The sequence below is a fragment of the Microcaecilia unicolor genome, chromosome 5 (genome assembly GCF_901765095.1).
Source record: "Microcaecilia unicolor chromosome 5, aMicUni1.1, whole genome shotgun sequence".
In the NCBI taxonomy this organism is placed as follows: Eukaryota; Metazoa; Chordata; class Amphibia; order Gymnophiona; family Siphonopidae; genus Microcaecilia; species Microcaecilia unicolor.
In genome coordinates, this window is record NC_044035.1 from 149391653 (window position 1) to 149407728 (window position 16076).

Here is a 16076-nt window from a genome sequence, read left to right on the forward strand (position 1 = left end):
TGTAGCAAAACATTAATTAGTAGGTATAGATGAGAAGAGCCTCTTAGAGGATAAGAAATTTCACAGTCCTCTCAAGTAGTAATTTGGGCAAAAACGAGAAAGTTCCTATTTAACATGCAATGCAGTAGGGATGGAAAATAAAATTCAGATCAACTCAAGCTGAACAAATCAAGTAGAGTAAAAAAATAAAAAAAACAAGAGCTTGTCTGCCCTGGTCTAGAAAAACACACAGATGAGAAGAGAGGAATTTTAACCCAAACCAGTATCCAAGTGTCCAGCTTGGAGGTTTAACTGTATAATTGCAGTATTTAGCATTTTGAGGTGAATGAAGTAAGCTTGCATTACAGCTGTGCACTTGCAGGTTAGTGCACAGTTTTTAATGCAAACATAACACCAACATTTTTGCTCACTGATGCAGCAAACAAGCCCTGCATAAAACTTGTGCGCTAACCTGGGAGAGCATACTGGATGCCAGCACACATGTTTCTGTGCATATGGTAACTAGAGCTGTGCATAGGTGTGAGCACAACAATATTGTATCAGCACCTGGAGTTGCATATGTAAGAATGCTAATCTGCACATAATATTTTTGCACAGAATAGCATTTCAGCACATGTTCAACTCTGACTGCTGCTTAGACCTGTGCATGGCTCTAGCTGAGAAGCCTATGGGAAAGGCGTGGCGTTCCTCCCCTTTTTTTGAGCAGCTCACGAGACAATAAATAAATAAAGACAAGGGAGCCAGTATAATTTGGGGAACTGAGGTTCAGTTTCCAAGTTGGCTTCTGTTCTTCAGGCCAGCTGAAGAGGTTGTGTGGTCAGTGTTCTAAACCGCAGAGTATGTGTGAGGCAGAAAGTGGTAGGAGCAGTGGCGTAGCCAGACCTTACATTTTGGGTTGGCCCAGAGGTAATATGGGTGGGCACCATGTATATAAGTATGGGTAGTGTTTCTCAGGATACTAGAAAATAGTGCCTTAGAATGCACTTGATGATGGATTTCTAATTAGTCTGCCCAACAGCTGCCCTGCATCAACATAAATCACGTGGAGGGGCATAATCGAATGCGAACACCCATCTCTATGGGCGTCTTTGTCCAAGAATGGGTACGTGAAGGGGTGGGACAGACCGTATTTTCGAAAAAAATGGGTGTCCATCTTCCGCTTCAAAAAATACGGTTTGTACAGACCAAAATGCCATGGATTTAGTCGTTTCCGAGCTGGGCGTTTGTTTTTTTTAGCGATAATGGAAACTAAAAACGCCCAGCTCAAAAATGTCCCAATCCAAGCCATTTGGTCGTGGGAGGGGCCAGGAATCGTAGTACACTCGCCCCCCTGACATGCCATGACACCAACTGGACACCCTAGAGGTCCGTGCGGTGGATTTCAAACAACGCTCCCACATGCATAGATCCCTTTCCACGGGTGCTGATCCCCCAACCCCCTCCCCCAAAACCCACTACCCACAAATGTACAACACTACCATAGCTCTTAGGGTTGAAGGGGGCACCCACATGTGGGTTCAGTGAGTTTTGGAGGCCTCCCATTTACCAGCACAAGTGTTACAGGTAGGAGGGATGGGCCTGGGTCCGCCTGCCTGAAGTGCACTGCGGTACCCACTAAAAATGCTCCAGGGACCTGCATACACGCAGGCCTCTAGGACTTGTTGCTGCTGTATAATCTTGGCACACCAGTTGACATCTGAAGACTAATGTCTCCGAAAATGTCCTTTATTGGAATAAGCACGTTTACTCACAGTTAACTGCAGATCAGAGGTTGTGCCCCACTGGCAAAGAGTCTCCCTGGTACTGAGATGAGCAGTAGGTCAGAGCTGGCAAAATGGTGTACAATGCCCTCTTTCATCAACATTCAAGGTAAGAACTAAGTTCTGTAACGTGGCTAACACATGAAAGGGATCTAAAACTGTCTTACAAAAATGGCCACTACCTCATGGACTACTGGAAACAAAACAGGGCACACTCTGACCCAGTAAGCAGAGGGAAAAGCACCATGGGAGTAGAGCCTACCAACTACCAACATCGTGAGCATGTAACACAAGCTAGTGGAATCACGGAGCCCAATACCCTACACCCATCACAATGCATTGCTGATGTGACTCTGCAGTGCCCTTAACAGAAAAGGTGTCACACTCACCCGAGACCCACATCAGAACCAGGGAAAGGCTGTCACAGGATAGAACACATTCTGCTGTCATGAAGGTGGGTACGGCATTTGAGGCTGGCATATAGGCTGGGGAAAAAGTTTGTAAAGTGTTTTTTTTGGTGGGAGGGGGTTAGTGACCACTGGGGGAGTCAAGGGAGGTGATCCCCGATTCCCTCCGGTGGTCATCTGGTCAGTTGGGGCACTTTTTGGGGACTTGGACCTGAAAAAAAAGGGTCCAAATAAAGCGGACCAAATTCTCATTAAAAACGCCCTTCTTGTTTTGATTATCAGCTAAAGACGCCCATCTCTCCTCGGCCGATAACCACCTTCGCCATGCCTCAGACACGCCCCCATCAACTTTGTTCGTTCCTGCGACGGACTGCAGTTGAAGACGACCAAAATCGGCTTTTGATTATACCGATTTGTTCATCCACGGGAGAAAGACGATCTCCCGATTTGGGTCGAAATATGGGCATCTTTCTCTTTCGAAAATAAGCTGGATACATACCTAATTGAAAAAAACAATACTTTTAAACATAGTTACATTATGCCATATCTTAAACTTGCCCAAACATAAGTCTACCATACTATGGTACTTTGTGTGTCAGTGCTCTGAAAATGAGCCACTAAGTTGCAAATCTTAACACCAATTCTGAACACAAATACCAATAACAGTACCTTTAAAAAGGCAGCAGTGAACATACACAACAGCAAAATACATCCCATTGGAAAAGGCAGACAACTCCGACTCAGATATCCCCACACAAACCACATGCCAGTCGAATCTCTCACCTGCTTGGCCACATGCAGAACACAGACCAACTGGCATCAATTACAGAATAAAGGACCAAAAATTAGAAATTGTCCTGTAGCTTGGTATCAGCCCTTCCCTTCCCTACCCCCCCACCCATCCCCATAGTCTGGGATCAGACCTACCCCCCCCCCATCCAGCCCCCTAGCCCAGCATCAGCCCTTCCCTTCCCCATCCATCCCCCTAGCCCAGCATCAGCCCTTCCCCTCCATACCCCCACATTCATCCCTATAGTCTGGTATCAACCCTACCCTCCACCCATCTATCACTGTAGCCCGATATCATCCCTTCCCTACCTTGCCCCATCATCCATCCCATAGCTAAGCATCTACCCTTCCCCCACCCCTTCCTGTAGCCTAGTGTCAGCCCTGTCCTATCCCCCTACCGATCTCCCCATAGTCTGGCATCTCCCTTGCCCTTCCGAATCTCTCCCCCCACCCAGAAGCCCACCAGCATTACACTGTAACTATTAAAAAAAACATTTGTGTTACCTGGGCAGCTGGGCTTCAGTTTCCCAAATTAGTTGCACAGTGTGCAGTCTGTGTATATGGTGGCAGACTGTGCTCAGTATGTTGGCTCCTGTACCTGTGTGCTGTGGCTGTGGGCTGCAGGGGACTGCTGAGGCCTGGAGAGAGAGGGGACTGAACTGAAAGCTGATTCTCCTGCCACCCGGCACCCAACTTTAAAAAAAAACGGTGAAGCGCCTCGCGTCTGCTCTGCTGTAAAGCAGGCAAATCGACTCGTCGCGTCGACCCTTCAATCACTGTGTCCCGCCCTCTGATGTAACTTCCTATTTCCACGAGGGCGGGGCACAGTGATTGAAGGGCCGACGCGACGAGGCGATTTGCTTGCTTTACAGCAGAGCAGAGCAGACGCGAGGCGCTTCACCGGCTTTTTTTTTTTTTAAGGCTGAGTACCGGCACTGTTGCCAGGTCTGTGGGTTTCCCACCCAATGCTTTCCGCAACCCATTGCGGGCAATTGTTGCCGGCTGCAGGAAATTGGGCGGCTATTAAAAAGCCGCGTTGCGGATTTGGGCGGTTTTCTGCGGCTTCTATTGGTCCAATTTGGTCCAATAGAAGGCCCGCAGAGGCTGGGTTAACGACGTCGGGGGCGGGGTTAGTGACGTCGACGGCTACGTCGGGGGCGGGGTTAATGACAGAGGGTATGTCGGGGGTGGGGTTAATGACGTTGGGGGCGGGGTTTACCTTTGGGCGGGTTTTGGGCTCGTTTTGGGCAGGGACATTTTTTTTCAACCTGGCAACACTGAGTACCGGGTGGCAGAAGAGGGTCGTCCGTCGACGGAGCTGGTAGGCAGATGGGGACTGCGGCACTAGCGGAGCACCCCCCCCCCCACCTGCTGACACTCGGGGCGGGGTGGACGTTGGTTGGGCGGGCCTGGAGGGAAAGTGGGTGGGCCTGGGCCAACCCAGGCCCACCCGTGGCTACGTCCCTGGGTAGGAGGAATCCCGATTATTGTGTTATGATCAGACTTGGTCTAAGAGTACCAAAATCTAGACAGAGCCATACGCCAAGGAGAAAAAACTATGTAACATTGGATAGTTGTGAAGAAAGAATCATGCACTGCAGTCAATTCTGTTTAAGGTAGGGGCCCAAAGAGCAGGATGGAACTATTGCGCCAAAAGAGAAAAGATACGTGATTCAACCTAAATCTAAAACGGTATCGTAAAGCTTTAACCATCACATTGTTAGCATTACAGAATAGGGATGGGTATTTATTTGCAGTGATATGGGAAATGACAATGACTTAGTCAAGATCGGGAGGCGGAGCTGGTGGTAGGGAGGCGGGGATAGTGCTGGGAAGACTTATACGGTCTGTGCCAGAGCCGGTGGTGGGAAGCGGGACTGGTGGTTGGGAGGCGGGGATAGTGCTGGCCAGACTTGTACGGTCTGTGCCAGAGCCAGTGGTTGGGAGGTGGGGCTGGTGGTTGGGAGGCGGGGATAGTGCTGGGCAGACTTATACGGTCTGTGCCCTGAAGAGCACAGGTACAAATCAAAGTAGGGTATACACAAAAAGTAGCACATATGAGTTATCTTGTTGGGCAGACTGGATGGACCGTGCAGGTCTTTTTCTGCCGTCATCTACTATGTTACTATGTTACATATACCATTTCAGTACATTTCATTATCAAACAAAGAGAAGCAAGAAAAAAGACAAAAATTCATGTTTTATCATTCGATGATGATATTGCGCATTCTTTCAAGAGAGTGCACACTCTGTGCACAGAGAGCACCCACTGTGCATGCATAAATTACCATGCATGTGGGGACAACTGCCCATGCATGCACAATGCGCACTCTGTCAGAATGAGTGTGCCCTCTTTCAAAAGACTGCACACTCTATGATTTTGCTCCCATGACAAAAACATGGCCAAACAAAAATGACTAAAACAAAAATTTCCAGAAACAATACAGGAAACAACAGGAAATGAACATTTTCCAGCTGCCCGTCCCAATTATGGAAGAAAAAAGGGCTTCTGCTAAGTATGCCCTGGAATAGCCTTCTTGAGTCAGTATATCATGACCCTCTCTGGCCTTATTCAAATCCAACCTAAAAGCTCATCTTTTTTAGGCTGCTTGAAAATCTAAACCCTTTATTCTGCTATTCATGCTCCTGTTGTTTTCAATCATTTTCCATAATAAATGAGAATCTCCAGGGCCGCTGAGATATGTAGCTGGGCCCGGAGCAGAGCTGAACTGCAACAAGTCACCTTCCCACTCTTGTCATCCCACACCACATGCACCGCCCGCCTCCTTACCTTTCTGTCTTTGCTTTCAAGGGGGGGGGGGGGGGCTCCTGCATGCCCGCTCCCATGGTCTGTCCTTTCCTGCCACTGTCCGTGCCGGGAGTCAGGACCCGGGTGATTGCATTAACGCAATATCATGCTAATGCAATCATCTGGGTCCTGGGCTGAATGCATGAGCAGGGGAGGACAGACCTGGAAGCAGGCAGCAAGAAGAAGCTTGCCGGCACCGGGCCTGGACCCAGGGAATTTTGCCCTCCCCCCTCAACAGCCCTAAGAATCCCTAATCTTTTATTTGACCTGTTTGTCTGTGTTGAATAAATTATAGGCTCTGATGAGTGGGATTGTCTTTTATAGATATGAGTACAGCATTCCATAAATGGCACGTAAAGTTGTGCACTATTCTGAGATGCATGCGCCACTAAATTGGCTAACGAGCCAATTAGCACCAATTATTGAGTAGTAACAATTGGCATTAATTGGAAGGAATCCTGGATTTGCACAAGTATCTTTCTAGGTGATATTCTATAAAGATCAGTGTGCAAATCTTATGGTGCACAATTTAAAAGGGAGTGTGGCCATGGGAGGCGCATGGGAGAGTCAGGGGTGTTCATTAAATACATGCACAGTGTTACTGAGGGATCTGCACTTAAATTATGCACCAGGAATTACACCAGGTTTCAGATGGTGCAAATCCTTGCACACAAAGTTTGATGCGGATATCAGCTTTAAGCGATATTCTGTATATGCCCCTGGATTCAATATAGTGCGCTTAGAGATCTGCGCTGAAATCTAGGTGTATTCTATAACAACACGCATAATTTAATTGGCTTAACAAGCTAATCAGCATTGATAACAGAACTTAAGCAATAATGAGCACTAACTGGCAATAATGATAATTTATGCACACAATTCACTAAGCGTATTCTGTAATGAACTGCACCTTAATTCTAATGCATGCAATTCAAAAGGGGCATTGCTATGGGTGGGGAAATGGATGTTTTGTGGGCATTCTAAAATTTACACATGCAGTTATAGAATATGGCCCAGTGCATGTAAATCTATGCGCAAGGATTTAGGCCACATTTTCATTGGCCTAAATGGATGTGCATTGTTTTAGGTGCTAGGATTTCTGCCGAAGCATATTCTGTATACCAGGCCTAAATCTAAGCACAGCTTATATAATACGATTAGGTGGAAATCTTTACCACGCGGATATTTTAGGCACTATATAAAGAATCTGGCCCACAGCACCCAACTCAGAGTGCAATTTATAGAATAGTGCTCTGTGTGGCTTTTTTTCAGAGCCCAAATTTGGGTGCCATTTACTGAATCTAGTTCCATTTTTATAGTAGCGCTATGAAAATAATAAATAGTAGTAGTAATTACGGTAATAAAATACCACTGCAATGCAAATAGAAATAAAATAATGATGAATTTATTTTTGATGCCTGATGATCCAAGTATTAGTAAGAGTGGACCTGTGTTTGGGTCATTACCTATAAAGAGATTTATATAGTCCTCAAAATTGGGTTAAGGAAGATAAAAAAAAAAATAACAGCCACTAATCACTTTTAAGGTCTTTCATTTTAACACAATATTTTAAGATCTTTAAAATCCAAGCATGACTTTTTTTGACAATATTTCACCACCCTCCCTCCAAAATAAAAAGAAACTGCTCATACATACCCTGCCCAATTTGAGAGGCAATTTTCACATTCACAACTCAAATATCAGCTGCCCTCTACTAGGGGAGAGGAGAAGAACTGTTTGAAAAAATAAAAGAGCTATGAAAAAAAGAGTAGCTGTATCTCAGTAATAGAAAAAAAAATCAATTGGAGAAGGCGTTAAATGCAACTGTCTGGTAGCGGCAGCAAGTACTGTGGTCTCAAACATTGTAACGGGTCAAGCTGCCAAATAAAGTGTGATTGCCTTGATCCCTCTAGTGGTAGTACTGCAAGACTACAGCTAGGAGTTTATAGCTGTCAGAGAGGACAAGAGTGATTGGGAGAGAGTTGGCTGCCTCTTGATGAGGGAGGGAGCTTACTGATGTGTTTTGAGAAGTTGGGTGGAGGTCAGGTGTACTATTGTGCTTTTGGGAGGAGGGGTTGATGCTAGAGAGATTGGCTGGGGGCAATTACACCGTAAGAGGCTTGAAAAATGCACCAGCAGATATCGCTGATACACCCATGCTGTCTGTCAATGCATCCATCTTGTGGTAAGTGTCTGTCATGTACTATAATACAGGGTTGATGTTTGCCACTCCCTCCATATTTATTGCTTAGGTTTTGCGCTTACTGCGTGTTAAATTTTGCACCAATATGCAGTAAGTGAAAAACGTTATTGTAGTTTTGTAAGCAGACCCCCTTTGTTTCTTATTTATTTATTTATGTATTTGTTACATTTGTATCCCACATTTTCCCACCTATTTGTAGGCTCAATGTGGCTTAAATAGTACCGGAGAGGCGTTTGCAGACTCCAGTGTGAACAAATACAAAGTGATATTGTGGTAAGAAAAAGTTCATGTGGCACAGCCACATTAAGACATCATATAACGGAAGAGCTGTGTTATGTCCATTACGTACTTTTGTTTTGTTGCAGAGATCAGGCATTTATGTTGGATCGGTAGGGTATGCCTTTTTAAACAGGTTAGTTTTTCGTGTTTTCCGGAAGTTTAGGTGATCGTACGTAGTTTTCAAGGCTTTTGGTAACGCATTCCACAGTTGTGTGCTTATGTAGGAAAAACTGGATGCATAGCTTGATTTGTATTTAAGTCCTTTGCAACTTGGGTAGTGCAGATTTAGGTACGTTCATGTTGATTCGGATGTGTTTCTATTTATGAGGGGAAAACATACTCTGGGGCTTAAGTGTAATGTTCTCTTATTGTCTGAGATGTCGTTCATACCTCACATAAAAATGTTCTTTTATAGATCTGCCAGCAAGGATAGCTCAGATTTTTTTTTCACTTTTCAATTTGTTGAACAGTTCAATTAACTTCACAAAAGAAATGAAGTGAGAAGGAAATATAGTAAAAGAAAATTGCTCTCTTTCGATGTTATCATTAAAATAAACCAAACATGGGAGCTCTTACACTGATTGGGAGAGATATGTACAGACACAGGCAGGCACGTACATTTCAATTACAGTTCAAAATGGCTCTTGCAATCATTTGGCTGTCACTTGGGGTGGATCGTACTGTATTCAGAGTGCATGACTATGAGTTCTTGAACAGAGCAGTGACCTCCTATGACTAGGCTTCCTCCCACAGAAAATCAGAATGAAAAAAGCCCAAAATAGTTTTTAAAAATTGTTAGTTACATGAAAATATATGTACACGCTAGGCCGGTCCTTAGATGGAACATTGCTCTGCACTGAGGCCCTGTTCAATTGTGAGCAGTTTATTTTCCTGATCTCCCCATGTACTACTTAGGTAGTAAAAAAGTGTTTAGTTAGTTTTAATAGTGAGTCCTTGTTATTTTACCTGTATCTGTTTGCTGTTTACCACTTTTACCGTTCAGTGTTCTACTTTTTTATGATAATAGACCTATTAGTTTATTAGTTCTGTTGACTTGGACTGACTAAGAATCCTGGCAGTTTGTGTTCTAAGTCTATGAGTGTTTTTCTAGGAACTGTGGGACTCCTAGGATTGTGGGCCCAGTCAGTGGCGTAGCTAGGGTAGTTGACACCCAGGGCTGGTCACATTTTAACACCCTCCTCCAAAATCCAGTACTAGGCATGCCGAGAATACAAAACACTCAGGACCTATAGAGCAATTCTACCATACCATAAGCAGTCATTTCTACAAGTCACACAAGGAAAAGGAAAGCATCTTAAACACTACAGTGAGTACTAGAACATAAATTTACCTATTGTAAAATGAAACCAGACAGAATAGTACAGATCGTGGATCCTGCACAGTCAATGCCAACTGAAAGCCATGTCTTTTTCACAAACACAGATAAACCCTAATCCACTATAGAATAAGTAATCATAAACTTTCTATTTAGACAAAAATTAAACTGAACCCCCAAGATGCCAGACTCTGCATACAATGCAACACCACAGAAACAGAAAATGTCCCCTAGTACTGTGCAAAGCAGATGTAAATTTGAAAAAACTAACAAATACCAATCACCACTTTACAAATTAACAAATAGAAATAAAACAAATATAGAAAATAAAATAATACCATTTTATTGGACTAATACATTTAGCTTTCAGAGGCCAAAACATCCTTCCTCAGGTCAATACAGTATAGTGCTGTTACAGTATCCTATCCTGACCTGAGGAAGGGGGTTTTGTTCTCCAAAAGTTAGTCAAAATGTATTAAAATTAGTCCAATAAAATGATTAGCTTGTTTACATGTTCTATTATGAACATTTATTAAAACAACTACAATACTACTTTATCCTAAAGCAAAAAAATAAAAATATATATTTTATTTACAGTTTGTTGTCTCTGGTTTCTGCTTTCCTCATCTTCTTTTCACTGTCTTCCTTCCATCCAGCATTTGTCTTCGGTCTCTCTCTGCCATCCAATATCTGCCCTCTCTTCCTGCCTCTTCCATCCACATCTGCCCTCTATCTGTGACCCTTCCATCCACCATCTGCCCCTGTCTGCCCTCTCTTTCTCCCCCTTCCATTCACTGTCTGCCCTTTCTATTCCTTCCATCCACTGTCTGCCCTTTCAATCCACCATTTGCCCTCCCTCTCATCCAGGATCTGCCCCCTCTCTCTGCCCCTTTTTCTCAGCCCCCAGTTCCAGCCCCCTTATCCCACCTGCCCCTAGTTCTAGCCCTAGCCCACATCTCCCACCTGCCCCCCCTTTCAGCCCCCAGTTTCAGCCCCACTATCCCACCAGTCCCCAGTTTCAGCCCCAGCCCTTTTCTCCCACCAGTCCCGAGCTTCAGCCCCCAGCCACTTCTCCCTGTCCCCTTTCAGCCCCCAGTTTCAACCCCAGCCCTTTTCTCTCAGCAGTTCCAAGCTTCAGCCCCAGCCACTTCTCCCTGTCTCCTTTTCAGCCCTCAGTCCCAGTACTAGCCCCCTTATCTCACCTACCCTCCTTTTCAGCCCTCAGTTCCAGTCCCCTTCATCCACATGCCTTGCATTAGGGCCCCCCTTTTCAGCCCCAGACCCATTCTCCCACCTGCCCCAGGCATGGCCCCCATTTTCCCTCATGGCCCCTTCTCATACCCCAGTTCTAGTCCCCTTCTCCCATCTGAGCCACCAAGGTTATCAACTCACCCCTCACCTGAATAGACTGAGGACAATAGTGGACTTTTGGGAGAACACTAACTGTAACTGCTATGGGCCGGGGCTTTAAACACATCATCCAACAGGACCCAGACACTGGTCTTATTTTATGTTTACCAGTATAAGAGCAGAACCTCTCAAACTGTGTAGCACCATCAGGAAAAATTGCATGCCACCAGTCAGGACAAACTAATCTCTCTTTCAAGCTTTATTTTTTATGGTTTGATATTAGATTACCTCATGTGAAATAAGTTGCACTGTTAACTTGTGTGACTTAGGTTAGAGTGCATTGAAGTCCTTGATCTCAGAGCCTAACTTTAAAAATTGGATAGGATTTGTTTGTAAAGCAATGGGATATAATAAAGGTGTATGCACCTGCTCTAGCTAACCTCTGGTATCTTTGTCCATGGATCATGGACTCCTTGACAGAGCTCAGTAGGAGGTGAGAGAGCTGTGAGAGCAAGAACTAACAGTTATTTAGTACGGAGTATCCTGAGATTACCAAGAAATGTCTTTTTTTTTTCTAACTGGGTGAGCATGTGTAATGTTGTACAGTGACAGGTGCACATTTAGGAGCTGACTGCTTAGATGGGAAACTGCTGAAATGCAGCTCAGTGGGGATCCAATCTGATTTCTTCTGCTGGCTGCAGTAGTTTGCTGGACCAGGAATAGGGTTGGACAGTGCTATCAGGTTGCCCATTTCCAGGACAGAGACTTTAAACCCATCCTACATTTCTGGCAACCTCATCCCAATTCATTACAGGACCTGCAACACTGATTTCAGTGAGGAGGATCAGTGACTATAAATACCAGATTGCTTTGGAATGCACATTCAAGCTAGGAATGGCCAAAAGGTCTCCCTGATCAAAGTGGGTAATTTGGCAACTCCTGCTTTGATTTCTGGCACATGTTCCTGATCCCTGAGAAGAATGATTTGAGTGATGCAGTACACACAAGGTTAAATATGTGTAGCAACTGAGGTTTAGTTGGTAGATCTTGAATTTTGACTTCACAGTGCTTACCTTGGGTCATATGTGGCAAGAGAAATGCCTAACTAGCTCTAAAAGGACAGCCAGCTGGGCATTGGAAGCTGCTTTTCTGGTGCACATCTCTCTCATGATACAAAATCTCTCAGCCACTTCTCCAGGTTGGAGTGGAGGAGTAGGCTAATGGTTAGTGCAGTAGGCTGAGCAACAGGAGAACTGGGTTCATTTCACATTGCAGTGCCTTGTGACCTTAGACAAGCAACTTAAACCTCCATTGTCCCAGATGCAAAACTTACCCCCCCACACCTTTTACAAAGCTGTTGCCAGTGCAGTAATGCCGACATAGACCACTTTGAATGGCCTATGTTGGCATTGCCGTGTGACAGCCACTAGCATGGCTTTGTAAAAGGGAGGGGGCTAGATTGTGAGCATATAATATATTTAAACTGTTTTGGTTGTGCCTCAGAAAATTGGTAATTCAAATACATCACCCTTCTTATATCAGTTTCACAGATACTTTGATTCTTGCAGCTTTACTCAATTATAAAATGGCCATTTCCTCAATTAATCACAGCACTAGTCCCTTTTTTTTAGATCTTCCTAGTCAAGGACTTGCCACTTGAACTCAAGGCCTTTTCTTTTCTTTGGTTGTATGTCTTGCCTGTCTGTTTTGAATGGATTGTAAGCTCCCCTTAAGCAGGAACTGTCTCTTATGTGTTTTATAAAGTGCTGTATACACCTTGTAGCACTACAGAAATGGCAATGATAATATAGAAGTGAAAAATGCAAATGATTTAAAGTAACATTTCATTTTAATTAAAGGAGGAATTGTTCTAATACTAGGTTGCTTAAGTCATTGCAATTTTTTTTATTAGCAAGATGAGAAACAGTGGATGTTTTAAAGATGAAACACATATCGGAGGTAATTTTAAAAGCCTCCCATTTGGAAATAGCAGAATTTACAGGTGTAGATAGGCTACACATAGAAATATCCTATTGTGACTCTCTGCCTTTTTTCTTCCTTCCCACTGTTCCCTCTTTACTCTGTGATGTGCCCTACTTCCCCACAATCCCTTTTCTTCTTTTCCTTCCTCTTTTCTTTCTTCTAAGGTTGTAGATTTTTTAATTGTGTTTTTCATTTTTTTTGTAAACCGCACTGAAGCCTATGTTAGGCGGCATGCGGTATATCAAGCATGTGTTATAAATCAATCAATCAATCAATCAATCAATCAATCACTGTCTACCCTTGGAACAGAGCAGGATGCTGAAATTCATAGGGACTATGCCATAAGCATGGTTTGTACATGTAGTTCCCATTCTACAATGAGAACGTGCTTATATGCCAGTGAAGTTCACCATCAATTTTTGCACCTGCTCTAAAGTGAGCATAGCTTTTATAAGAATTCTTTTTCTAGCCATTGCTCGGTTTGAGTGAGTGAGGGGTTTAATGTCCTTAATCGCCTGTATATTTATGTTTTTATTTTTTTTTTATTTTGCTCAAACCTTTTTCAGTAATAGGTCAAGGTGAGTTACATTCAGGTACACTGGGCATTTCCCTGTCCCTGGAGGGCTCACAATCCAAGTTTGTATCTGAGGCAATGGAGGGTTAAGTGACTTGCCCAAGATCACAGCAGTGGGATTTATACTGAGCACCTGTGGATATCAAGACTGGTGCTCTAACCACTAGGCCACTCCTCTACTATAGTTTTATAGTCATTAAAGGTACAGAAAACCACCTTTGAAGCCTCCTTTGCTAACTGGCAGCACTTGTAGTGTCATTTTTAAAAATCCGGCCACTATACAACCCCCTAATTCTATAAAAGTCGCTAAAATTACACATGCAAATTTGGACGCATGCAGTTTAATTGAATAATGAGCTAATTCGCGCTAATAATTGGCTTAACAATCAATTATAGGCACTAGTTAAATGTAATTGGAATTTACGCATTTAAATTTAGGCATGGGATCCGTGCCTAAATTTTACGTGCGAGTTCAGAAAGGGGGCACGGAAATGGGAGGGTCATGAGCAGAATGGGGGTGTTCCTAACATTTATGCACATTGTTATAGAATGAGGGGAGATGGTGCATATTTGCACCACGTTTCACTTGGTGCAAATGGCTGCACCTAATTGTAAGCATGGCTTATAGAAGAGTGCTTTTTTCAGCGCCATATATAGAATTCACCCCTTAAATACCAGCAGGTGAATGTTGGAAAACTGCCGCTTCAGTGCATAAGCACCAGCAATTATATATGGTGGCTGCCCAGTGATGCCATTACCCATGTCAGCATGTCCTGTGCATTTTACAAAAAGCTCTGCGTTTTGCAGTCTTTTGTAAAATACCAAAGGAAAGGTGAATGCCTGACCTGGATGTTCCAATTCCTCATTTGGTCTGTTCAAAATGGGGCTTCATGTCAGTTAAGGTGGTAGGAACAAGTGTGTTGATGTGTTTTAGCATTAGGTAGGGTATAACAGACAACTAGAGGCAAGTTCCAGCAGAAGTCAAGTCTATTTTATTTTAATTCTGGAAATTATGCAGTGCCAAGGCAGCTGAAGTGCAGATCTGGTCTTTACAAAATAATAATGCAATTGTACCTTTAATTACTGCTGTTGTTAAAAGGTCATTTGCAATTGCATAGGGACAAAGAGACTCAGAAATGGTGAGATGAAGAAAAGAAAGGCCATCAGCCTCATGCAAGGCTGCTTAGAATGCAGAATAGGGAAGATTTTCCCCTCAAGATAATTGTGTGAAAACATATCAGAAAAGTCAGAGAAATTACAGCTTTCAGGACAGCTTGTGATGGCCTTGGCTGTGTTCAACCCCTTCCCATTTTTTTCAGGTATTTGGTATCTAAAATCCAAAGAAAAGACATTTCCCTTTTGTAAGTCTACAACAAACAGTATGCGCTTTTTTTTTTTTTTTCTGTCCTTCCTCATTGTTCTGTTTCTATTGCTCTTCAGGTACCTCAGTCACCAAGTTACTCGCAGAGGATCTGGATGATGACCCCTTGGTGTTCGGAGTAGTTGGGGAGGAGGCCAGAAGGGTGTTTGCTGTGGAAAGTGAGACTGGAGTAGTGTGGCTAAGGCAACCCTTGGACAGAGAGGTATTCAGCTTTTAAAAAGTCACTTTTAGAAAGATGTTCTCACTCCTGAGTTGATAGTGCATATCCTGCATGTTAATAATGGCAAAAACTCATTACCAACTAGAAGCCATGAATGGAGTAATTCTACAACTGGTGGCAACTATCAAGGAAAGCAGGTGCCTACTTTCCTGTATGGAATACTAGCCTCACAGGTGAAATACATTCCTACCCCCCAATATTCAGTGCTATTTAACTGGCCAGGAATGGCTCCTGCCCGGTTAAATAGCACTTACGCAGCTATCTTTGAATATTCAGCTGGAGATAACTGGCTATTCCCGGTCAGGCTTAGCAGCTAACTAGTTATACCATGTGATATAACAGGCTATCCACAAATATTCACCACATCACCGGCTAAGTTTGGCAGCCAAATCAGGCTTCCCAAATAGCAGGCCTACCTTTGGCTGCTATAAACTTAGCCGGCTAGCGCTGAATATTGACTTGGCTGGTTAAGTATAAACTGGCCAAAAATAAATCGGATATTCAATGCCGGTCACCAAAAACAGCCAAGCATTGAATATCCGGCCTCACCACCGACTGCGGGAGTTAGCCTGGCTGCCTTCAATAGTCTGAATATCAGCTCCCTACAATTTAGGCCATGCACTTACACTAGCCCTAGAGCTGGTGTGCGTGCTTGCACCTAAACACTGGAGATAGGCACATAGTTTGTAGTATTGTATAAGTTATCCTCTCATTCTAGTCACGTTACATTCCTCACCTGATTCCAGGCCTGCGCGTCTGATTCGCCGGTGAGGTGCGGTCTGGCAGTGCTAGCCGGCTTTTTGATGTTTCTCCAGGATGGGTCGGTTTCAGTTTCCCACGTCTGGCAGCCGTCATCCGGCTTAGAGCACAGGCAGCAGCCATCTTGGCTAGCTCAGGAGGGGGCGGCCATCTTGTGTAAACGAGATCAGGAAGGAACTCCATATTTGGTCTTGGGAGGATCTCCTATGGGGGCAGCCATGTTGGC

At 44.0% G+C, this 16076-nt stretch overlaps 1 protein-coding gene across 1 annotated transcript in view; it reads left to right on the forward strand.

The window, feature by feature from the left end:
- Positions 1-16076, forward strand: part of CDH23 (cadherin related 23) — a 1475307-nt gene that overhangs the window by 16798 nt on the left and 1442433 nt on the right. Inside the window, exon 2 of the mRNA XM_030204991.1 lies at positions 14931-15073. Within this exon, the coding sequence (XP_030060851.1) occupies positions 14931-15073 (143 nt within the window). The remainder of the gene's footprint in view (positions 1-14930; positions 15074-16076) is intronic.